We start from the raw sequence: 24,558 nt of genomic DNA on the forward strand, positions 1-24,558 counted from the left end.
ACAGGTTGATCGCACTGTAAAAACACAACTGGAGGGACAGAGATTTGTGTCGGGACTCTTCCCCCCCCCCTCGGTTCTTCCTCTCGGGCTTAAACTTCGAAGCTTCGCCCGCCCGCCTGCTGGGACGGACCTTTCTCGAGCTTTTTCCATGCCGGCCGAGACCTTTCTGCGGGAGGAGGCTTTCCACCCCCGGCCAGGCTTCTTCTTCCTCCTCTCTAGCTCTCCCCGGAGATCCTCCTCGGCCACTCCGTCCTGGCTTCGTTCCCCGGTCCCCTCCGAAAGCACAGCGCCGGCCTTTCCCGGCGAGAAAAGACCCCTGGGAGAACTTCAGAAGGAAAGAAGGGCATCGCCGTCCTCGGTGGTTTTGAGGTCTGCAGCCAAAGAGTCTTCGTCCTCCACTTGAGAGAGAGAGACCCACCGCGGGCCGCCTCTTCGGAAGGGGCTCCGAGGGCCAAACTCCTTTGCCCTGCCAGTCTTGATCCGAGGGACCCTCGGCGAGATCCGCGGGGCGCCCGGCCTCTTGCTGCAAAAGATCCCCCCCGCCGCGCGCGCTAGCAGCCCCCCCCCGCGCAGAGCGTTCTTGGGGGTCGGCTTTCCTGGCGCACCCCCGGCACCTTCTCCCAACCGGCCATCCCCCCCAGGCCCCCCCCTCCCCAGGGCCCTCCCTCCCTCCCTCCCTGATGGGGCTCCCGCGCCTCGCCCCTGGGGGGCAGCGGGTGCCACCCTTGTCATTCTGCAGCCCGTGGAGGCGGGCGGCCCCTGGGGGGGGGAGTGGGGGGGGAAGAGGGCCCTTCCGGGACCTCCTCTGGGCAGGGACGAAGCCCTCTGCCCTCCCGTCCCGCCCCGTCCCGCCAGCCTCCCACCCGTCCTCTTCCGCCCAGGGGGGCCCCGAGGACGACCTTTCCTTCCGCGGCTGGAAATCCCCCGGGGAGGCGGGGAGAAGGGAGCCCCGTGCAGGAGGACGAGGAGGAGGAGCGGCAAGGGCGGCGACAGCAGCAAGCAGCCCCCGCCGTGCGCGCTTTGGAGAGGCCCCGCCGGGCGCGAAGGCCGGGCCGCCTCTTCCGCGGGGGGGGGTGGTGGTGGTGGTGGTGCGGGTCGCCCCTTCTCCGGCCCCCGCCTCCTCTCTCTCCCCGACCCTTGCTCTCCCGATGGCGGTCGGGCCGGGGGCCGAGGCGGTGGCGGCGGGGCTGGCGGTGGCGCTGCTCCTCTACGCGCTCCTCTACCACAACTGCCTCCGGGGGACCCGGTGCCGGAACGCCGCCAGCCTCCGGGGCAAGACGGTGCTCCTGACCGGTAAGGGGGGCGCCCCGGGGGCGGGCAGGCAGGCAGGCAGGCGGGAAGGGGGGCGTGGAGGCTCCGGGCGGCCCCCCACCCACCCACCCCCCGGGCTCGCTCTTTCCTTCCTTCCTTCCTTCCTTCCAGGAGGGAACCGCGGGATCGGGAAGGCGACCGCCCTCGACCTGGCCCGGCGGGGAGCCCGCGTCGTCCTGGCCTGCCGGGACCCGGCGCGGGGAGAGGCGGCGGCCGCCGAACTCCGGCGGGTAAGTCGGTCCGGGGAAGGGAAGGGAGGGAGGGAGGCTGGGGGCCCCGGCCTGGCCCCGGGTGGGGGGGGGGGAGGCGGGATCCTCGGGGCGGCGGGGGGGGAGCTTGCGCCCGCGGGGGCCCCTCGACCCGCTCCAGGCTCTCCTCCTCCTCCTCCTCCTCCTCGGGGCCACCTTCTCCTTCTCTCCCGTCCGCAGGCGAGCGGGGGCGGCCAAGTGCGCTGCATGAGCCTCGACCTGGCCAGCCTGCGCTCGGTGCGCGCCTTCGCCCGGGCCTTCCTGAGCTCCGAGCCGCGCCTCGACGTCCTCATCAACAACGCCGGTGAGCGGCCCCGGGGCGGAGATTTTGGGGGGTGGGGGTGGTGGTGGTGGGGTCCCCCGCCCCCCCTCCTCCTCCTCTGGCTTGTGGGGGGGGGGGCTGATCCAGAGGCCGGGGCTTCTCTCCCAACCCTTCCGTCCACCCACCCCCGCTCCCCCTCCCGGCAGGCCTGAGCGCCGAGGGAGCCAGCCCGGACGGCCTGAACCTGACTTTCCAGGTGAACCACCTGGGCCCCTTCCTGCTGACCCTCCTCCTCCTGGAGCGGCTCAAGCGCTGCGCCCCCAGCCGGGTGGTGGTGGTGGCCTCGCGGGCCCACCGGTCGGGGAAAGTGGACGTCGAGAACATCCACAAGCCCGTGGCCGGAGCCCGGCGGACCTTCCTCTCCTACTGCGACAGCAAGCTGGCCAACATCCTCTTCGTCCGCGAGCTGGCCAGCCGCCTGGAAGGGACCCGCGTCACCTGCTACGCCCTCCACCCAGGTCTGCAGGGGGGGGGACTCTCCGGGGTGGGGGGTGGGGTGGTCTTTGGGGACGGAAGGGGCTTGGGGCCTTTGGCCGGTGACAAATCGCAGGGTGACCAGGTGGGCAGAAGGCTAGCTCCAAACTGGAGGTGGGGGACGGCCAGTCCTTCCCTCCCCCCCCCGTTAGGGTCCAAAGGCAGCTGCCCAGCACCCCCAAACAACCCAGCTGGACCAGAGAGTCCCGGGAACCCCTTATGTCCTCTCCCTCGCCTCCCCCTTCACCTCTAACTAAGCAAGGGCCATTGCTGGTTTTTTTGGGCTTCTAGGGGTTGTGAATACGGACCTCTTTCGCCACATCCCGGCCTGGCTGAAGCCCTTCTTCCTCCCCGTCGCGTGGCTCTTCTTCCGAGACGCTGTGGACGGAGCGCAGACGTCCATCTACTGTTCCACCCAGGAAGGCATCGAGGCGTTCAGCGGGCGCTACTTTGCCGACTGCCAGGTCCAAGAACCCAGACCGCACGCCCGGGATGACGCGGCGGCCAAGAAGCTCTGGGAACTCAGTGAGAGATTAGTAGGGCTGGCCGCTTAAGTCTCTGGGGCATTCGGGTCCGGACGGCTCCTCCTCGGGCTAGTCCCGGGGTGGTCTGGGAGCAGAACTTCTGCTACATCCGTGCCACAGAAAGCAAGTTTTGGGGGAATATCGGCACCAAATGCAGGGAGCTCAGGGGAAAACGAGAGCAGAGACTTCGACTTTCGTAAACACAAAATTTGGGGACCATTGAATGGTATCTGGCGACACACCGGGCATTTTCTTCTGCTTTTCCGCTAGATCCAAAAGATACCTTTTAAAAGATGCTTTCTTGAACCTGAAAAATGCTTGAATTTTCTGGGCTTTGCAGATTCTTTGCTTGCTGGGTTTTATCTGCTATGGGTCTTTGAGGTTTCTGCAGCACAGAGAACTGGGACCAAGGACAGAATTTGGTAATAAACCCTATGATAACCCTCCATCTGCCTCCTCCGTGCCTAACCAATTTTTGTGTGAACGTAAGTTATTTCTAGAAGGAATCTTCTCCTTCCCAGCTGCACTCAGAAATACATGTGGAAGATGATGGTGCTTTGTTGATGAGGTGCATGGAGAGAAGCTATCGGATACGGCAATGGAAACCTCTATGGGGGAAGCGTCTTTATAACCATAGCTTTCATTTTGGACAGAGAGGCGCACCCAGTGGGTAAAAACGCTGGCTGCTTTCTCCAGAAATGGGGGTGCCATCGTTAAAAAAAGGAACAAACAAAGAAACAGGAATAAGAGCAGTATGGGATGGGATTTAGACTTTTGCCCGTCGTGGGCAGGGAATCCCATGATCTACCCCTTCCTATTTCGGAGACGGTTCTCTCTCCTGGAGGAAAACACAACTTGGAGGAGTTTTGCCTTTTTTTCGGACCGTACAATATCTTCCAGAAATCTGCCCACCACAATCCACGGAGGCTCATCAATCTGCATCCTTCTGACATCTAGGGAGATAGGGGATTGACGGAATAGATAAGACGGGACGTCACGATTTAAGTAAAAATAAGGATAACAGGGCCTCAGATGAGGTTGCCACTTTTTAAAAAATTGATCCAATAAAGTTGTTGATGCAGTCCCAAACTTGGCTGCTCCTGACAGTCGGACTGCGTGACTCCTTGGGGTTTGCAAACAACCCCACCGTGGCTGGAGGGGGCGCGTTTTGAACCCAAGATCGTGGCCCGCGTTGGTTGACTGGCTCTGCCTTTTTCCCTTTTCACCTTTTTCTTCCTTTGCTTTGGAAATCATTCCAATTTTTTACTTGAATTATTCTGCCGAATAATCCAGCTTTCCTTTGGCTTCGTTTGTGTCACCTCACAGCCCAGTCGGGGACATGGCCGGTTTTCCTTTCCGTTTTTTAAATGTATTTAATGTTTCCCAATAATAATGATGAGACGTGAAAAATCGAAGGGCGGAGGGCAATCGTCCTGCAGTTCTGTTGTATTTGTGGGTGTTTTAGTTCGTGCCTCACATACGCAACCTGAGGTGGCTGCCCTCCGTTTTTCTATTTTCATATATACTTGGGTTTGTACACCATGATCATCATCCTCGTTACCCACAATAATGCAACCAAGAATTTCATTGGCTGGGTTTCTTCATCAAAAATAAAATAAATCTATGATGGACTTGATCCAGGAAAGCTCACATGAAAACATAGTAGCCTTTAAGGAAACACCATGTTTATTTTTAATTCTTTCTCGCTGTGTGTGAGAGTGTAGAGAAGAGGGTTCCCCCCCCCCCCGGCTCCATCTGTGGGAGCCTCTCAGGCCGAAGAGAAAAGAAGCCTGAAGAAAAAAGAGAAAAACCCAGTGGCGCCTTATTTTATATTTTATTTTACAGTACATATTTGTGGCCTGATGGGCATGGATGTCTTTGGTATTCCACTTCCACTCCTCCTCAGGGAACTCGTTGTTTTCATCATCATCATCACAGCAGCCCAGGCCCCTCAAGTGGGGTTATGTAGTGGGGGAGGAAGCGGAAAGCTATTCTCTTAATCCCTTCTTTCCTTCCTTTATGAGTTTTCCTTTTGTTTTGGGCCCCTTCTATCTCGTCTTATTCCACAGCTTCCTGAGGTAAACGACTTTAAAAAAAAAAATGCCAGGAATTGCAATAACAGGAGGGAGGGAGCGCCATGATATATATGTGTGTGTGTATGTGTGCTCTTTCTCCTCATTACAGTATTTTTAATTGGGGGGGGGAGAGGCTGCGGGCCCCCCCAGCCCAAGATGGCGGCCTGAGGGGCGGAGGCGCCCCTTCCCCGTTTTGTTTCGTTTCCGCGCCTTTTTGGCCCCTCCTTCGCCTTCGACGCGCTTCCCGTGGGCGCGGCCGCGGAGGAGGATTAGAAGGCGGGGGGGGGAAGGATCCGGATCCCTTTAATCCGGATTAGAGGGACGGAGGAGGAGAAAGCGAGAAGGAGCGAGTCCAGGGAGAAGCCCAGCCCGGCCTCGCCAACCGCCTCCCGCCGCCATGGGCAACTGCCACACGGTGGGGCCCAACGAGGCGCTCGTCGTCTCAGGTAAACAAACTGAAGGGGGGGGGGTTGGGGAGGGGCGTCTCTCTCTCCCCCCCCCCCCCAGATAATAAGGATAATACTGTAATTAAAACGGGAAGGACAGGAAGAGGCGTCTCTTCCTCCTGAGGAGGCTTGGCCTTCCCTTCCACCCCCTCCCCCCCCGGGGTCCCCTTTTTTCCTTCTTGGGGGGGTCTGGGGTCGGTGGGGGGTGAGTGAAGGGTTGATGCTCTTTCTCTTCCCCCCCCGCCGCCGCCGTGAGAAAAAAGGGAGGGCGGGGGAAGAAGGGGGGGCTTTATGGACGGGGGGGGTCTTTCCCCAGGAAAGAGAGGCCATCATACACACACACACACACAACACAGAGAAAGAGACACGCCAGTGTGTGTCTTCTGCTGGGCGTCCCACCGACCCCCCCCCCCCGGTGGTGTTTGGGGGGTGGTGGATGTGTGTCTTTATTTTATCCCTCCCTCCATCCGTGCAGGTGTACACTCAACCTCTTGGGCTTCCTGGGCGTTTCTCTGGTGCCCCTGTCATACACACACACAATGGGCGTACGTGTGTGTAACATAGGCATGCACACATGGAAATACACACAGATCTATATTTCTTGGGTGCTCCTCCTGTGTGTGTGTGTGTGTGCGCGCGCACATAGGCATGCATACACACAAACACACATTTTATGTATCTGTAATGCCTAGGGATGCACATGCACCCTATCCAGCCAACGATGGATGTAGATCTGCTGAGTCCCAGGAGAAAGAGAGAGAGAGAACTGCATCGCTCGGTGTGTGCATTGTATAAAGCAATGCACACTGAGCTCTTCAGCCATCTCTCTGCAGAAACAGAGTGTGCATCACTGTGTATACTCTACATAAAAGGTGTACGTGTGTGCATGCATGTGTGTGCATGCAAACACATTGAGATATACTGTATATGATATACATATATAAGAGGGCAGTTTGCTCATGTATGGTTTGCAAATTGCCCTCTTATATATGGTTAGTAAAAGAGGGCATTTTGCCCACCATACATGAGAATCTCTTTTTTTAAAAAAAGAAGGCCTTGCTTAGTTGTGATCTTTATTTGAAGCAAATAATTACACAAACCCTGGCCATCGTATGTACTGTGTCTTCATGCAGCCTGGGGGCTGCACCCCAGTTCCAGCCTGGGGTGTCAGGGGCTGGAAACCCACTAACAGCAGCTCAACGCCAAGAGGTCAGGGTAATATGAAAGCTGTAGGACAGGGTTTCCTCTGAACATGTTCAGAGTGCTTTTATCCAGAGAGATCGCTGATGACAGCTATGGATCTGAGTTGGAGAAATGTCCCTAAAGCCCATGCTTTGAAGTCTGGCTTCCTTTTGTTGAGGTGTGCATACCGCTGTCACCCTGTTGTAAGTTGTTTTGAACGGGAAAAGGCTAATTCAGGGCATAAATCCTGCACGCGCACTCTCTGTGTGTTTCTCTCTGTGTGTGTGTTTTCACATAGGAGTCTAAATTCTCTTCTCCCTTTAATAATAGTCCTGTGCCGTCATGTCAGTTCTGACTTGTGGCGACTCTTTATGGGGGTTTTCTAGGTAGAAAATACAAAGACGCACCTAAATAATGCTCTGTTTTAGCGGGCGATAGATAGCCTCTAGGGAACAACCACACCCTCCTGCCGCACTTGCTGTTTCAAATGGAAATCGCTGTGAGCCACAGCGCTTTAGCCAGAGATCTAAAAATAAGGAATAGCAGACAGGATCGCCAGTGGGTAGCGCTATATTGTGTGTGTTTTTTTTTTAGAAGAGAGCCTTTGTGTGGTTGAACACACCTTTGATAATGGCAAATGTTTTTGGCTTTTGAGTTCCGGCGCAGTCTTGATTTTAGCTTTCTGTGCACCGTTGTTGTAGAGGGTTTGTTCCGTTACAAACGCCCGAGGGTCTTTTCTGACAAGAGAGTGAATTTTCTGCCTTAGAAGGGGAAAGGAAGCGTTCGTCACGTTGGATTTGTGAGTCAAACTCTCGGTCCACTTCACCCAGTTCCTGAGTTTGTGAGGGCTCCTTGGGGGGGTGGGGGTGGGGGGACGGCAAGATCTCACAGACTGCCCATGCAGACTGCGAGCTGGTGACTCTTGGGGTTTGGGGTCCAAAGCAGTGGCTTTTCCGCGCTCCCAAGAAAAGGTTCTGGTGCTGGCGTTGCGGTTCAAAGGGACCACAGACCAGGTGGTAAGAAAGACCCTTCCGTGCCCGAAACCTTGAGAACCAGGGCTGGCTGGAGCAGACGATACCGGGCTGAGTGGAGAGAAACCGTCTGGCTGAGTTCTCACGCTTTCCTCTCCCGGGATGTCCCTCCTCAAATGAGGAAGCAGGCTTAACAGGCAAAAGATGGACGGTGGCAGCGCTCATCTTTGGCACGGTCCTTTTGTGCGGCCTCCCTGCAAGAGGTTTGCTCTTCCCTTCAGGTTCCCAGGCAGCCTCTCTTGGGACGCCGGCCGGCCAAGCCCAGAGGCCCTTCCTGGCCGAAAGCAGCCTTCCGCCGCTTGCCCTCACCGGAGGACAAGCAAAGACCTCGTGTGACACCCCCACCCCCCTCTGGAAGGTCCCAAGTTGTATGTTGCAAGGCTTGCATCCTTATTAAAACTTGGGAGAGAAAAGACAGATCGGGGGCTGCGGTGCCTGTGCTGGGTGTTTCTGGGGCACTTTTGGGTTGGTCTTTGGAAGGGAGATGGTTTTCAGGCGGGCAGGGTTGGGTCCGTGGCCTGCCTTGAACGTGGAAGGTCTTCCGGAGCATTGGGAGATCCGGGACTTGTCCCATAACTCTGGCTTGCCACTTAAATTTGGTGCAAGGGCTCAACCCCCACCCACCCCCTGCCCGGAGAATATCCCTCCGAGGAGTGCCTCAGACCTTCGCAGAGCGCATTTCCTTCAGGGGTAAGAAACCATCGCCCATTGCTCTGTGCCTTGGATAAAAGCCCCACAGCTTCCGCCACTGGAGTCTCATTTCCAGCTAGAGCTCTGGAATATATTTTCTTAGAAATGGACCAGTCTCTCTCTCTCTCTCTCTCTCCCTCTCCCTCTCTCAACATCCCTGAGCAGAGTTCCCATCCAGGCAGTTGTGCAGCTACAGAGACCCGTTCATTCCTGGTCCAAATTGACATTTATATTTCCATCGGCCCTCCCAACCTGTCATCTTCCGTATGTGTGGACTGTAGCTTGGCTGTACAGGGCTGGGGATGATGGGAGTGGTGTGTTTGAGCACTTTGGACCTCAAACACTCGTTTTCTCTTACCTAAATCGCCCATAGTTGCCCCGTTATTCTGTGCTTTTAGAACGTTGTGTTGAAACACCCCGCTCATCTGCTCCACCCTTCACCCTTGTTTTGTGTGGCAAGCTCTGATTTCAGCAGTGGGTCCCTACTGTTGATTTGTGCAGTAATCTGCACGTTTCTGTGTCCTCTGATCAAACATTATAAAGACAAGTCGTTCAGAAGTCATAGGAGTTTTCCTAGAAGTTTGTCTCTGACTGGCTTTGTTTACATAGAAATAACAATTTTAACTCAGTGGATACCAAACATCTGCTAAAGTTTTCACCCCCTCTTTCTTCTCCCGTCAACATGGCTGTTTTCTTCTCCAAACGAAGAGTACCAAACCATTGTTTGTGTTTACCCTACAAACCAGAACTGGAAACCTGCTTGAAACGGCTGTATTCCCAGCGCAAGTACGCTTACAAAAAAAAGAAGCAGCAGCAGCATCGAGTTTAAGTAACAAACCCATGACTTGTCATCTGATCCCAGTAAGACACTTGCAGTCCAGACCACTTTCCACAGTCTGTTCCCCCCCCCCAATGTGATGGGATAGATTGCTCTCCTTCTGCCCACCTAGCATGTCCATGCGAGGGCTGGGGGGCCAGCAGGGCCAGACCCTCTGTGCAGATCACCCGGCTGGAGCGTGCATGAAGGCAGGACCTGGGAATTCTTTGTCATTCTGTGTCCCTGGAATGCGGCAAAGCCCCTTGCAGAGTTCCCTGTTATTTGGCCGTCGTACCAGGAAAGGCCTGTTGTGAAACCACCTTCTCCAGAGAGGCAACCTCCTCCTTCACCCAGTCGCTATCATTTCTGGAAACGGGGATTTCCTGTGCCAAGGTTTAGCGAGCAGGGAGGGGCGGCTGCGGAGTTTCCTCCGCCTGCTCTTCTTGCTTGTCTTGCCCCTTGTGAATCTTTCCAGTGGCGCCCGAGGCGCTCGTGTCATTTTGAACCCTTGCTCAGTATTGGGGTGGTCAGGCTTCCCAGGAGGCCTGGTGGTCAGCGGAGGAGGGGGGCAGTTCTAACTCGGGAGAGAAAAACACAGACTGCCCGGTTGCTGGATCCATCCCCCCAGTCTTCCCTTTCCAGCGTGAGCGGGCTTTCGGTCCTTGGGCAGCCAGGGTTGGCCCTACCACTAGGCAGACCGAGGCAACTGCCTCTGGGAGTGTATGCAGGGTGTCATGGAATAGCAACCGCTTGCAATTTGCCATTGTTCCATTAATGTGCTGGATTCAACCATTCCGTTTATTTACCACATTCCATTTATTTATTGCCAGGGGTAGCGTGGGGACCTTGTGGAATGTTGTTTCTCATGGGTGGCCAAATAATTTGCTGGTCTTGGAGGCAGATGGTGCTCCCTGACTTGGAGGGGGTGGCTTGAGCTCTTACAGCAGTGGTCCCCAACCTTGGGCCTCCAGATGTTCTTGGACTTCAACTCCCAGAAATCCTGGCCAGCAGAGGTGGTAGTGAAGGCTTCTGGGAATTGCAGTCCAAGAACATCTGGAGGCCCAAGGTTGGGGACCACTGTCTTACAGGATATGCTGCCAAAGGATAGGGTGAGGGGGATCAGGGAAGAGGGATCAGGGAAGAGGCCATCTCTCCACTGTCTCTTATATAGAGGGCCTCCTGATTCAGCAGAAGGGTCTTCAGGGTGCCAAGGGAGAGGATTGGCTGAGATTCCTGTAATAGGAAGCAGATGAATTTATGGATGGAGATTGTGCAATCCTGGCCCCCCAGGCAGAACCTTTGTGGGATCAGGGAAGAGGCCGTCTCTCGGCTGTCCTGGTTCAGCAGAAGGGTCTTCAGGGTGCCAGTGGTGCCCTCGGTGGGTGGAGGGGCAAAGGTGAGTGAGGAGTGGCAGAAAAAGCCTGCCTCCTACCCCTGAGGAGCCCCAGGGGAGGAGGAGGAATGGGAAAGGGCTGTTGCCTGCACCCCGGAAGCAAAACGTACAGGGAAGCTGTGGGTCTTACCTGCGGCTGGACTTGGCTGAGCAAGGAGGTCCAAGCCACGGCCCCTCCCCGCCAGCCTTGCCGTGCGCTTTTGCAAGGCTCGTCTAGAGTCTAGGTTGTCCCACTTGCTATCTTGCTTCCGCCAAAGCCTGCTGGGCGGGAGGAGAGCTTTCTCTCCAACGGAGCAACCGCTGAGGAGACCGTCGGCAGGAAGGCAGGAGCAGCAGCAGCAGCCGGGTGGGGATGGTGCATGACTTCATGCGCCTCCAGGCCCGTCCTCCCCGGGTGTCCCTTGTCCTCTTTCCCAAAGCCTCCCCACCCCAGGGAGCTTTTCCTGTCTGCCTCAGAGAGGGCTGCAGCTCACCTCGCCAGTCTTGCGCTCAGAGGAGTGCCCTGTTGCTTTCTGCTGCGACTCACCCCTGCGGATAATTTGCAGCCAAAGCAGAGCTAGTCCGGCCAAACCCGGCCCCTTCAGTCTTAGGAACCTGATTGCCTTTGTGAGGGAGATCCTTTGGCGGACAGACCAAGGTGTTTGCCTCCGCTGTGAAGCTTGCGGTGCAGGAAGAAGGGGCTGCCGCTTTTTCTTGACCTGGCAAGCCCTGTCTTCTGGCACCCTAAAGATGAACAGATTTATTTCGGCGGGAGTTTCCATATCTGACGCTTCTCTTCCTCAAACGCATCTGCCTCTTTGTTTTTGTTGCAAGCCGTTCTTCTCCACCCGGGCCCTCTGGGAAGGAATGCAATAGAAAGAAGAGCGGTGAATGTGTGTCTGTTGTGTGCTCTGCTTTGCAGCACTTAGCTGGGATCCGGGCAGCTTGCAGAAGGCAGTGTCCTGCAAAACTAATTGCCAGGCGTGGCGGCTGGGGAAAATTGCAGGCAGGGATCTCATGCTGCCAGGAAATGGGCGCTTAGCCCAGCTCCCTAGTGCCGGAGAGCTTCACCGGAGGTCAGCCAGTGGCTATCTCTTGGCTTCCCGTTTAGCTCAGGTTCAATATTATCTGAGGCTGTGCGCTTCTAGTCGAAAGTTGCCTTTCACCCTGGAGGCAGTGGTTAACAGGAAAACCCAGCTCCTGGCTCTCCCTCACTTCCCGTCTGTCAAAGGGAGAGAAAGTCACTCTGAGTGTAACCGAGCAAATCTGAGCCTTTCCCAGGCCGGCTCCTGTAGGACGTTCATGGCTCCGCAGCCCTGGTGTAGCTGCGTCGCATTCTCGCCCTCCACTGATAGCAGAGTCGTTTGTGGGCATCCTTGCCATTTCCCCACCGTGGCGTTGGTCATGGGCATCATTCAAGTGTTTGGGACACACCTCTGCGCTCAGGGATCCTCTCTGGCTTCTCTTTCACAAAAGAAAGTGCTGTGGCGCTTTGCTTTTCAGCCCGGGAGAGGAAAAGGGGAGTCCATAGCGCACAGTGCCTGAATGGGATCCCGCCCATGGTTCAGCCATTCTGGGTCTCGAACCCCATTCCGGAAATGACGTGCCCCTCTGGCTTTTCCCCTTGCAGGCGGCTGCTGTGGCTCTGACAACAAGCAGTACATCTACGGAGGCTGGGCCTGGGCCTGGTGGTGTATTTCTGACACCCAGAGGTAAGACGGGGCGCTCTCCGAACCCTCTCCGTTTGGACGGGTGGAGGGGGAAGCTCGCGAGGAGTGTGGCAGGCACGCCGATTTCTTTGCACACGTTGTTGGCTCTTCGCAAGCAAGGCTGGGCTGGAGCGGGAGAGGGCCTTCCTTCCTTGCTTCCCCCCTTTCATGGCAAAAAGGAGCACCCGGGAGGAGAGCTGGCATAGACCGGATCACTGAGGGCCTCCCCCCTGGGCCTGTGACTCCGACCCCCTGCTTCGCCTCCAGCTGGTGCCCAGCCTTGGAAGGGGGGCTGAAGAAGCGTCGCTGGCACAGGCCACTGCAAGGTGGTGAGAAAGGGGGGGGGAGGGTCGTTAGCAACACCCCTACCTGGGTGCTCTTTTGGCTGTCAAAGTCAGGTAGGCGCCCCTGGTTAGCTGTGCCTAGGACAGACCCACAGGCAGGGGGCCCTTCCCATCTTTTTCCAAAAGGTGCTTTTTGCCAAGTTTACCCAAACGTGACCCCACCCCGGTGCCTGTGGACGTACCGCTACATGGTTGTCATTGAGCAGGAAAAAGGCCACCAGAAGCACTTCTTGGAATGGGGAGCCATTCCACCTGCCCACCTGCTCCTCACCTGCCCCTAGCGAGGGAGGAAGAAAAGAGCAGCCTTTCCCGTCCTTGCAGGGGCTCCCTCTTCGCCTTCAGCAGTGGGGAATCGATCCCTCTAGAAGGGCAGCGCAAAAGGGTCTTGGCGTTGGTTAAGCAGGCCTTCGGATCCCGCTTTGTAACCTTGCCATGACCGCAGTCATTCTGTCCAGAGGGCATCACACGGGCTGTCGAGAAAGAACGCCGTCTAAACACGGTGAACCAGGAGCGCTGTCTGACGGAGGCGGCTGGTGCCCACCGCCCCTCTGCGGGAGTCCCTGTTCTGGACTCCTCCACTATTCCAGATAGCAGGGCCCTTTCGTGGCTCCTGGGGCAAGGATGTTTCTGGTGACAACCCAGAGACAGGTGCTGCCCTGTGGCTGGGCTCAGATCACCAGCACAAGCAGGCACGTGGGTAGTGGAGTGCCACGTGCGCTTTCTTGCGCTTTGTGGCCGCTTTGGGACCGCCTCTGCTTTTCTTAGTCCCAGAAGGAAGCTTGCCTGAGCTGTCAGGGCTGGGGTGGAGGGGCAATGCTGGGTTGTGGGTCTCGCCACCAGCTGGTTGGCTTTTGTTTTCTCCCCCAGTCCAGGAGAAAAGGGCGGTTGATGCTGGTCGGGTGGCCAGCGCAGGGGTCCTGTGCTCTGCAGGGCCAGTAGAGGATGCAGAGGGCATGCCCCCCTGGGCCAGCTTGGGGGGTGGGTGGGGAAGAATAGTCTTTGTCTGCTTCTCTGGGTAGGTGACATCAGATTCCATGAAGCAGACTGGCCTCCACCCATGTAGGTTAGATGTCTCTGCCAGCCCTTTTCCTGGGGTGGGGTCTCCTCCTCCTCCTCCCCCACCCCCTCCACTTCCCCTCTTTCTCCGTGTGCTTTCTCTTGTAGCTGTGGGCCCGTGGCTTGTTGTGTGTGTGTGTGTCTCTCTCTCTCTCTGGGCAGCCTCTACTAACCCCTTCCTGTGACGGTGATGCTGCTGTGGCGCCTGCTTTCCCTGTAGTGCGTTGTGTTGTCTTTGCAGGGTCCTGCTGGGGACCGGAGGCGCTGGCAGTGGGTGGGTGGGAGGCGCACCCGTTTCAGAGTCACCCTAACACCCTTGCGGGGGGGGGGCTCTCCCTCCCCCTCCCTTTTGTTAATCACTAACAAAGAAAGGAAAAAAGACGTGACTCTGTGGGTTGGCGGCGAGAGGAACCGAGAACCACAGCCAAGAAAAAATGGGTCACCCCCACTCAAAGGCGGAGGAGCCCCACTGCTGAGGGAGCTGCCTGCAGTTTGGTCTGGAGGGGGAGGGGGGCAGGACTGAAAGGACACGTCGCTGGGTGGGAGATAACCGCTGTGGTATAAAATATTCCAAAGGTATTTGGCCACCCTTTGCAAAAAAAATAAGGAACCCTAGGCGTGCTACTTCTTCCTCATTCCGAGGGATAAGGTGGAACTCTTGCAAAAACGTGCACATTTCACAGCATCGTAGACTCGGAAGAGCCCCTGCAGCAAATCCGAAGCTGGAAATCCGCCCGCGTCCTAGGCAATCAGTCGTTCTGCTGGGGTCCATCTCTGACCCTCTCACGGTGCTCCGTAATCATTGGTAGGGATCGCCTCTCTCGGCGTGGGAGACCGGCTCTACTTTTAGTAGCAGCCGAAAGCCCATTTTCTTCCCTGTCCCCTGGGAGCAGATACCTGAAGGTGGCAGGGAGGCCACCTCTCCACCCTCCTCTTCTCCAGGCTCAGCACGCCCGTCCCCTCAGCTGCTCCTGACATTCTTTGTTTTTTCAGACCCTTTACCACCTTGTTGAACCTCTGGCAGACACATTTCCCTACCCTTGTTAAACTTCTTACGGCCAGCACTTAAACTGGATGTTCTGTGCATCCGACTGTCATGTGTGGTCAGCCGGGGGTCTTGTGTTCTCCGTGAGCCCCACCTTTAATTGGGTGTGTTTGATGGAGAGGAAGTTCAGCCACGGTGGCTTGGGGTGTCCTCGTTCTTTGGGGGTAAAGGACAGGCGTGCCCCTCCTTCTTCCACTGACAGATTCTCCAGTATTGCTTTCTCTGTGAGTGAATGCAAGAATAATGGAAAACAAAAGCCCACATAATTAAAACGAAGTAGGTGCGAGATTTAAAGCAAACTGTCAATAGCGAAGCAGAGTCAAGGCATTTTTTCCACCTAACTAAGAGACCAAGAAACCTTTTTGTGGCTGGGCAAGAGATTCCCTTCCTGGTGCCTGTCCTGCTTTCTTTCGCCTGGTCTCTCGGGCTGTGGTTCCCTCCATCCCCAGCCAGCATTCGATAGTGACGCTTTGTGGCTGAAGAGGACAGGAGTTCTCGCTCCGCGTGCCCCCAGGGGACGTGAGGCACCTGGAGCGCGATTTGTGGCCACGGCTAGTGGCCCACAAGGCTGGCCCTTCCCTCCGAAAAGGCACTGCCAGTCCCCTTGTTCCGAGAAGTGCTCCATAAACCCAAAAAGTCCCGTCTTTTCTCCTCCTCGGCGAGTGAGTGGGGTCGTGTTGCTCTCTGGTAACCACCTTGTGTGTTTGCTACCCTTATTTATCGCTGCTCAGACTGTCTTTGGAGGTTATGACCATCCTTTGTCGCTGTGAGAATATTGAGACGTCGGAGGGGGTCCCACTGTACGTAACGGGGGTCGCACAGGTAATAATCCAGCTGCTTCTAACCTCTGGTCCTTAACCCTTCTCCGTCTCTTCATTCTGTTCCTCGCAGCAGCAGCAGCAGCAACGGCGGTGGCGGCGGCAACATCAGCAAGAGGATATAATTGCTTGCTCTTCCTTCTAGTGGGCCAGGGTCTCGGCACCGACTCTGTTTCTCTCTTTCCTTTGCCTCCTCTCCCCCCCCCCCACTCCCGGCTGCTGGCTCTTGCTCCCTGCTGTGGCACTCCGGGGTAATGTAGAAAGACGCATGCAGAATTCTTCAGTGCTCCGGGGGTGTGGGGGTGCGTGTGTGTGTCTGGACCTCAAGGAAGTGAATGTCACTGGGGCACCTCTTGGCCCTCCCCTGACGGCCACACATGCCTGTTTCACCAGCCTGGCTCAGCAGCAAGAAAGCTACAGAATCCCCCCGCCCCAAACTTTGGAGTATGGAGGAAAGGGTGGCATAGCTCTCCATAGGTACCGCTCAATAATCGGGCCTTCCACGTGACGGCAGGCTGCTGCGCCTGGAAATAGCGGTAGGGTTGGATTTCAAAAGCGGTTCTAAATCAGGACACGGGGACGGAGTCCTCGCCTGTCTAGCCAGGTGTTGCTGTTTTGGATTGGCAGGCCAGTGGGTTCTCAACTTTGGGATCTCCCCAGAGGTTCTTAGACTACAGCTCACATGTGCCTTGACCACCAGCTGTGCTGGCAAGAATTTCTGGGAAAACTCAGGCCACTGGCTTTTAGATTTCCTTTCTCTCTGTTTCGCTAAAGTTCTGCGTAGTTCCCCAACTGGTTGAAACCGAGATTCGTTTAGCGCCATAAATGTCGATGTTTTTGTAATATTTGTCCGCAAGGGTTGGAAATGTCGTGTCTTTCCAATCGGTGGGACCCGAGAACCACAGAGAACATGGAGGTTTCCTTCTTGAATGTCCTGCAGTCACTAATCATTTCACCGTCTGCCTCTTCGTTGTTGTTCCCTTGCAGTACGCGAGGGCTGGGTCAGGCAGTTTCTAAGAGTCCCCAGAGACTCTTTCTCCCCTCTCCTGCATTCACAGATGCGTACACAGATTCACATACACAGATGCACGCATGCACACATACACATTGCCACCCAGCCCCAGGCATGCCAGGAAGAATATTGCTTCCCGAGGTGCAAACGTCCCCATCAGAAATGCATCTGGAAAGCGAGGCGAAGAGCCGGCTTAACTGTGGACGGTTGGAAAGGCAAGCGTGTTAAAAGATGGAGTGATGGAGCCAATGGCCCCAGATCCAGATCGGCTTCTGAAAGGACACCTCTGGATCTCACCTGAGGCAGCTTCCGTGGTCAGCCTTGTGCGTGTGGTTTCCTGCACGCCTTTCAAGCTGGACCAGGCCTTGTTAAGTCCCTCAGGTGGGAAGGAGAGAGCCAGAACTCTCAGGGAAGGGTTGGGGGCTCAGAGAGAGGCGAGCCTGGACTCCACTCTTCCTTCCCTTGAGGTTTCCAGGCTCCCCCCCCCCGTGGGCTTTCCAAGCAGCCACCTTCCTTTTTGGGGAAGGAAGAAGCCGGGTGGGAAAAGCCAGTCCCCATCCCCCCAGTCGCTCAAGGCAAGCGTCGTGTGTGTCTGCATTACCTCGGAGGTATGGAGGCAGCAGGTGAGCCCCCTCCGAGCAAGCCAGGAGGAGGGGGGGGAATGGAGGTGAGCCTGTTGCTGGAAACGTGCCAACCTCTTGCGTTTTTTGGCAGGATTTCCCTAGAGATAATGACGTTACAGCCCAGGTGTGAGGACGTAGAGACGGCGGAGGGGGTAGCTTTAACTGTCACAGGTGTGGCCCAGGTACAGTAACTCGAAATGCCTCCTCTGAGGAATGCATGGCTCTTAACCCTTCTTTCCGGTCTCTCCTCCCCTCACCCGCGAGGCTGCTTGAGCTCTGTTGGAGGGGGGGAAGCCCCCTCTGCTCCAAGCAGGCCCTCCTGCCCTCAAAGCGGCTTCATTCTCCACCTCCGTTCAGGCGCCTCGGCCTCCCTCGGGTGGCAAGCGAGGCTGTTCTCTTTCCTGTCTGCCACGAGGCCGTCGCTTCTACACTACCTGGGCAGCAGAGGGCGCCGCGGCTGCCTTGAACCCGAGACACAGCCGCCTCCTGCTAGCCTCCTTCCTTCTACCTCCATCTCAGTGTGCCAAGCGTCTCTCATAGCGGTGGTGTTCTTCCTTCTGGACTCATTGAGGATATTCCCAAATCCTTCTCCATGGTGTCTTCACATTCAGCAACTCGGGGACTCCTCAGAGTATGGCACCCCCTGAATCCATGCTTGACCGCTGATTTTCCTCGAGGGCCACATTGAAACGGGGGGTGAGGTGGGGTGGGGTGGGGTGGGGGGGTTGAGCCTTCTCCCTCAGTCTGCTCCCCAGTTTGTCCTAGGAGGTTTTCCCTCTGCAAGCCTCTCTTGCCTCTGAGCCCCCCCCTCCCTCATTGGTATGGTCTTTGTAGTCCTGATTTAACCCAGAGTCCCCCCAGCTGCTGTCCCTGCAGTTTACAAGGAAAGGGGCTCATCCTGCCTGGAAAAAGCTCCTCGTAGCACACGGCAGCTTTCTGTCTGTGGTTAGAAAGATGCACGCCCACTATCCTTTCCTTCCTCCTCCAGCGCCCGTCGACTGGACTTCCAGGTATGTGAAGTGACCACAAAACAGTAACTTCTTCCTTGTTTGTTTGCGGTAATTGGTTTTAATCAGGCTTTCTTTTTCTTTTTTTTAAATCAAGCAGAGGTTGAGTCACAGTGGGAACAGGAGAGGAATGCTTACCGCATATGTAATTTTTTGGCCCGTTCACCTTTTTTCATTTTGCCTGATTATGCTTTTTTTAAAAAAAACAACAACATATTTTTCTGGACTTGGGGGGGGGACTCTGCAGTACCCTTTTGAATCCAATTTTCACTGCTGAGCCGGGTAATCCATGGCATTATGAAAATCAAGAGAACCAAAGAAATCCTAAAGAGGAGGGGTGTAGAGAAAAGGGAGCTTGAATGAGCTGGGGGGAGATCCTCAGCCCCCCCAGCCCTTTTCATGGACAGCCATACAGTGCAGCCCCAACTTCTTCCCCTTGCTCTCCCCCCACCCCCATTTTTGCTGTTAGTGGTGCATTACTTTGTCCAGCCAGCGTGCTGCTGCTGCCAGCAGCAGACCGTCTGAATCGAGTGGCCGCTTCCACACCCAAAGGGCAAATCTGGCTGTGCCAGGGGTTGGCTGACTTCTCGTGAGCTGCAGCATCCGGCAACGCTAGTGAGATGTTCGGGGAAACAGAAGGGCCCAAAGGAGCTGCATGGGCCGCCTGCCGAAGGAAGGAGTTTTTGCAGCTCCGAAGGGGGTGGCAGGTAGAAAGAGCAGGGGGAAAGGTGGGTCCTTCTACGCCGCACGTTCCTTCTCTGGACCTGACCAACAGGCCTTGGTGATTCTGGAAGTGGGCTCTGGTCTGTGGGCCCCCCGAGCCTGCCTTGTGTTGAAAAAACCTGGGCCCCACACATTAACCCTCCCCCTCTGCTGCCTTGCCTGGTCAAGGCCTGGGAACAGCCACCCCGGGGAAGGAGAGGGCCTGGTTTCCTTTTTTTCCCTTCTCCTCCTTCCAGTGTGCCTCTAGGGACAGAAGCAGCCGCGAACAGTTTAAAGTGCTGGCCCCAGAATCTGCGGCTGTGCCTGTTTGTGTTGGGAGGCTTATTTTGGGGAGTGATGGGGAGCAGTTCCTTTTATGCCTGCCGATAGCTCCCCCAAATCCTGGCCGTGCCACTGGAAGGCTACGAGAATGGTTGTTCCCCCCCCAAAAGCAGGTTTTTTGTTTGTTTGTTTTTTCATTTTTTCCACGTGCGTCATATATTATGTTCCTTTGCTTCCCCGTATCGGGATGGCTTTCGGACGGGACCAGAGAGGGGGTTTCTGTGGACTTTCCCTCTGACAGAACACCAAAAATCATGGGCCTGCATCTGTCCTTGGGGGAGGTGGGCAGGCGGTTCTGGAACTCAGGCTTTCCCCAAGGGCAGGGGGCTTTGGAAACCAAAAGACACCCCCCCACCCCACCCCTGGCTCCCCTTCCGTTGCTGATTCAAAACATGATCCTACCCTTTGGGCCTTCAGAGCCTCACTTGAAGTGACTTCTTCCTCTTTCTTTTCTTTTTTTCAACCTGCAGGTGAAAATCATGACAGAGAAGGAACTTCTAGCGGTGGCCTGCGAGCAGTTTCTGGGCAAGAACGTTCAAGACATTAAGAACGTGGTCCTTCAGACGCTGGAGGGGCACCTCCGCTCCATCTTAGGTGGGGGGAGTAGCCCAGTGGGGAGAGTAGCCCAGTGGGGGTGGGTGGGCCCTCATTTATAGCAAATCTAGGACGCCAATTTGTGCCGCCTGGCTGGATCCATCCTGTATATTCCAGATTCTTTTTTCTTTCTTTGCAAACTTTTCGCAAAGGGTTATTGCAGCATTAGGATAATTTTTTTATCAGGTTTTAGATTTATAGGAGGTGGGTGGATGGGCTATCACCTTAAATGACTTCTTTCGTATTGTGAAGCACTTTTAAAAGAAGTTCCTTGAATATTTTCAAGCCCACCTCTTCCACGGTGGTGGCCCTGGCCGACTCTCTTTCCCCTCTTTGTTTCTCTTTCCCGGCAGGCACCTTAACCGTAGAACAGATCTACCAGGACAGGGACCAGTTTGCCAAGCTGGTGCGTGAGGTGGCCGCCCCGGATGTCGGCCGGATGGGCATCGAAATCCTCAGCTTCACGATCAAGGTACAAACAAGTGGTGCCGCTGGACGAAAGAGCAAAGCTGCCTGTGAACAAAGACTTTGTCGGGTCATCCCTGTGACCCAGGGTGGGGTCACTGCCCGCTTTTGTGGGTGGGCTGAGGCTTCATCGTCTGGAGAAGGGAAGAGCGCGTGGATGGCTGCACCGGGCGAATCTTCCTACGGCTTGCAGATGCCAAAGGGGGCAAAGCTTGAGGGATCCCCTGAATGTCTGGGATGGCTTCTGTGAGAGTTCTCTCTGTGGGGCAGGCAGGCAGGCAGGCAGGCCGGGGGGGGGGGGGGTTGCTGCCCCGAAGGCTGTGATTTCGCTGTCTCTGCTTTTGCCTCCCAGGATGTCTACGACAAAGTCAGTTACTTGAGCTCCCTGGGGAAGACCCAGACGGCTGTGGTTCAGCGAGACGCCGATATTGGAGTGGCAGAGGCTGAGAGAGACGCTGGCATCCGGGTAGGTGAAGGAGGCCTCTGGCATGTGAGAGCCCTCCCTCCCTCCGCTCTGTCCTGCAGCCTGGGCCGGGCTCTCCAGACTCCTGGGCTGAGAGACACGATTTCTTCTCCTGCTTCAGGAAGCTGAGTGTAAGAAGGAGATGCTGGATGTGAAGTTCCTGGCAGACACCAAGGTGGCCGACTCCAAGCGTGCCTTCGAAATGCAGAAAGCGGCCTTCAGCCAGGAGATCAACGTGAAGGTGGGTGGTGGTCTTTTGGGGCGAGGGAGGTGGTGGAAAGAGGCTCTGCGATGCAAGGAAGGGCTGGCGGTACGTGATAAAGAGGGTCTGCCCCGGGAGCCCTGCTTCGTTCCTTTTGAAGGTCTGAACGAGTGGGTGGAGGGATAAATTGTTCGGAAAGGGGTGTTCCCTGGCAGCAGGGCAGTTCGGAGTTTTGAGAAAGCTTCACAGCAGATTCTGTGCGGTGGAGGAGAAGGAGATAACAGGGCATGCATGATGCCGGCCGGCCGGGTGGGTAGGAGGAAGAAAGCTGGGAACCGTGGCCGGCACCCCAGGAAAAGCACCCAAAGGGGGCCTTCCCTTCCCTCCCAGACGGCAGAGGCTCAGCTGGCTTATGAACTGCAAGGCGCCAAAGAGCAGCAGAAGATTCGCCAGGAAGAGATCGAGATCGAGGTGGTCCAACGCCGGAGGCAGATCGACGTGGAGGAGAAGGAGGTCATCCGGATGGACAAGGAGCTGACCGCCATGGTCAAGCTGCCGGCCGAGGCCGAGGCGCACCGGCTGCAGCAGATTGCGGAGGGGGAGAAGTGAGTGTGGGGGGGGCCCCCCGCAGAGTCCGCACGGAGAGGGGAACCACGGAGCGTTTCACAGAGAAAGCCCTCGCCCGAGCCAGCCTGTCCTGGGATTAGGAGGTTCATGCGGGGAAAAGACCCCACCCCACCCCACCCCCAGGGGTGTTCCCCTTGGGGCCTGAGGGTCCCTCTCAAGGCCCGTCTGTCCCCTTTTCAAGGGTGAAGCAGGTGCTGGTGGCTCGGGCCGAGGGAGAGAAGATCCGGAAGATCGGAGAGGCCGAAGCCTTGGTCATTGAGGCCATCGGCAAGGCGGAGGCGGAGAAGATGAAGCTCAAGGCGGAGGCCTACCAGCAGTACGGGGAGGCGGCCAAGATGGCGCTGGTGCTGGACGCCCTGCCGCGGGTGAGACGGGGCGGCGGGGTTTGGGGGCAGAGGAGGGCAGCCGCCTGTCCCTGCCGCCGTTGGGGAACCCGTCCCAACCGCTGTGTCCGATCTCTCTCTCTCTCCCCCCACCCAATCCCTCGCTCAGATTGCTGCCAAGGTGTCGGCTCCTCTGTCCAAAGTGGACGAAATTGTCATCCTCAGCGGAGAGAACAACAAGATGACGTCGGACGTGAACCGACTCCTGGCCGAACTTCCGGCCTCCGTGCATGCCCTCACCGGCGTTGATCTCTCCAAGGTGGGCCAAAGAGACCAGAACTCAGGGGGCCTTTCATTTGACTTGTTGTTTTTTATTATCTTATTTGTATCTTTTGAGCGCCAAAGCGGACAACAGGTGTTGGCAATCCGAGCTGAGGAGGGCTTTGCTGACTGACACCGCCTGGATTTGGCTCGCGTTGTTCCTACTCGCTCAGTTCTCCCTTTCCCCCCCCCCTCCCTTTCTCTCTCACAGATCCCACTCATCCAGAAAGCGACCGGAGGCCAAGCCTGAGACGAGACGAGACAGGCTGGTGGAGAGCAACCCACCCACCCCCTTCCCGCCCACCCCCACCAATGGCCTTCCACACTGGGAGCTCATCTTTCATCCGTGGAGACAGTGGGGGGGGGGGCAGCTACACTCGGGTGCCTTATTATCTCCTGAGGGCCAGCGGCCTCCACAGGCCGGTCCTTGCGTTTCCATGAGAGGTCTCCTTTTTTTTGTAACTCTGCGTCCTGCTAGCCGGCCCGCTGTTCCTCTGTCGTTCTCCTCCACCCTCGCAATGCTCTTGTGCCTTGACTGACCACTACACCAACCCCCACCCTGGTCCACCTCCGTAGGGTCACAGATTTGGAGGGGGGGCGATTGGAGGGGTCCCTCACCCTTCCTGCTCCTCCAGACGGGTTGGGTTTGAGCCAATGTCCTTTCCTCTTTGGGCATCGGCACCAGGAGAGGGAGGTGGCGTGGCGGGCGTCTGAGGGACCACAAGGGGCGCCCCGTCCTCTGCTGCTTCGCTCGCCCGTCCTATAGACCCTCTCGGGACCTCAGGCCAAAGGGAGTTCCTGGACCTCAGTAGGATCCGTGCCACGTCTGCTTCTCCCGCGCTGCTCGAGAAGCCTCTCCTGCTTGGTTTCGCAGGTACAGAACGGGGCCTCCCTCTTGAGGCTCCCCGGGGCCTGTCCTGCATGGACTGGCTTCTCAAACAAGGAGGCAGAAGAAAAAAAAAACTCCGAGCCAGTTGGTCACCGTGCCTTTGGCTTCCTGTGCTAAGAGGCGGCCAGAGGTGTCACTGCCACCCCATCGGCCCCCGTGCATGCCTCTTTCCGCCACCGTCCTAAAAACCTGCATGCTAAAAACCTCCCTCCCTCCCTCCCTTCCTCAGCATGTCTCTGGTGCACGGAAGAGGAATGGGGGGGTAGGAACGGCCTCACCTGGGGTTGAGTCCTGAGCGCTCTGCCCGGTTGACGGGGCTCGGGGCGTGGCTTGGAGCACGGCAGCCGTGTGTGTGCCTCTCGGTCTTCATTGCTGGGCGAGAGCTTACCCTTCCCGCTGCTCTGTGCCAAGGAGTGGGAAAGCTGGGGCACCTTCCCCCTTTTTTTATCACAACAATGACCCTCTTCTCTCTCCTGCTAAATGTGCAGTGTTTCTGTCGCATTAAATGGGGGAAGCGACACAGCCCCAGACGCTCTGTCTCTGTCTTTAAGACGCACGCACGCACGCATGCTTTGTGACTTGGGTATCGACCCGCGGTGCATGACCAGAAGAGCCAAGGAGCCCCGGGCCCCCTTCCCTGCGTGGCCATCCTCCTCCTGTCGCTTGGCTCGCCCTGGCTTTGCCCCCCCCCGCATCGTGTACTGTGAAAAAGAGGAAGGAGGAGGTGAGGCACCACGCTCCAGTTTCAGCAGCAGCAGCCGGTCAGGACAGGGTGGGCGTCCCTCCCTGGGGGGAGGCAGGACTGATGGGCCCCTGGCCCTTTGCTCTTGGCTGGCTTTAGGGGGGAGAAGAGGTGCTATTGGGGGGTCAAGCAATGGGGGGGTTCCAAGGGAGGAGTTGAAGCTGCTGTGCCTTCCTCTCCAGGCCTTGAGGAGGGGATAATGGGTGGGTGGAGATGCTGCTAGATGCCACCACCCAAGAGGAGAAAGCCAGCTCTCCCTCCTCCCCTGACATGTCCCTTTGCTTCATGCCCTGCCCTTCCCCCCCCCAAACACACACACACACACACACACACACACACACACACACACACACACACACACACACACTCCTACATGCCTGCATGGATGTGGTGCGTGGCCACCTGGGCCAAGGGGTCGCCACAGACCTCGTGTATATCCAAGTGTGAAATATTGTACAATAAACTCGTTGTGATCTTGCCACGCGGCCTTGCCCTGGTCTCTGGGGGGTGGGGGCTGTTTCGACAGCCACCTGGGGGGCTCATGGCCGGAGAGCTTGACCTCGTGGGTGGCGCAGCTCTTCCTCCAGAGGAGGGCTGTTCCTTCTCCCCGAGGGGACTGGGTCTCCCAGAGGTGGCCGGAGCCCGGGAGATAGGAGGGGGTGGGGCCCAGAGCAGGACCGGCTGGGAGGGTTTCTTATCTCCCAACACCAGCTGGTCCCGCCTGGTGTGCGCACACGTGTGTGTGTGTGCTCCGGACCAAGGGAAAAGGGCCTGCACCAAGG

At 57.0% G+C, this 24,558-nt stretch overlaps 2 protein-coding genes across 6 annotated transcripts; both read left to right on the forward strand.

Moving 5' to 3' along the window:
- The first annotated feature begins 868 nt into the window (after positions 1-868).
- On the forward strand, positions 869-3,325 carry DHRS13 (dehydrogenase/reductase 13). 2 transcript variants are annotated; one of them, XM_072978687.2, is made up of 5 exons: positions 869-1,293; positions 1,423-1,541; positions 1,740-1,863; positions 2,078-2,339; positions 2,647-3,325. In XM_072978687.2, exons 1-5 carry the CDS (start codon positions 1,149-1,151, stop codon positions 2,849-2,851), a joined length of 855 nt encoding a protein of 284 aa, XP_072834788.2. In that variant the 5' UTR covers positions 869-1,148; the 3' UTR covers positions 2,852-3,325. The 2 variants fall into 2 exon arrangements, with proteins under 2 accessions (XP_072834788.2, XP_072834789.2); XM_072978688.2 differs by having other exon boundaries at positions 877-1,293; positions 2,028-2,339.
- Positions 3,326-5,225: 1,900 nt separating this feature from the next.
- Positions 5,226-24,255, forward strand: FLOT2 (flotillin 2). 4 transcript variants are annotated; one of them, XM_072978684.2, is made up of 11 exons: positions 5,226-5,400; positions 12,123-12,204; positions 15,378-15,468; positions 19,621-19,744; positions 20,098-20,216; positions 20,562-20,675; positions 20,794-20,913; positions 21,265-21,479; positions 21,683-21,866; positions 21,994-22,143; positions 22,357-24,255. In XM_072978684.2, the coding sequence occupies exons 1-11, from the start codon at positions 5,352-5,354 to the stop codon at positions 22,393-22,395; spliced, it is 1,287 nt and encodes a 428-aa protein (XP_072834785.1). In that variant the 5' UTR covers positions 5,226-5,351; the 3' UTR covers positions 22,396-24,255. The 4 variants fall into 4 exon arrangements, with proteins under 4 accessions (XP_072834785.1, XP_072834784.1, XP_072834787.1 ...); XM_072978683.2 differs by lacking the exon at positions 15,378-15,468 and adding an exon at positions 17,191-17,281 and having other exon boundaries at positions 5,228-5,400; XM_072978686.2 differs by lacking the exons at positions 5,226-5,400; positions 15,378-15,468 and having other exon boundaries at positions 12,152-12,204.
- Positions 24,256-24,558: the final 303 nt, after the last annotated feature.

The sequence above is a fragment of the Pogona vitticeps genome, chromosome 7, assembly GCF_051106095.1.
Source record: "Pogona vitticeps strain Pit_001003342236 chromosome 7, PviZW2.1, whole genome shotgun sequence".
Taxonomy (NCBI): Eukaryota; Metazoa; Chordata; class Lepidosauria; order Squamata; family Agamidae; genus Pogona; species Pogona vitticeps.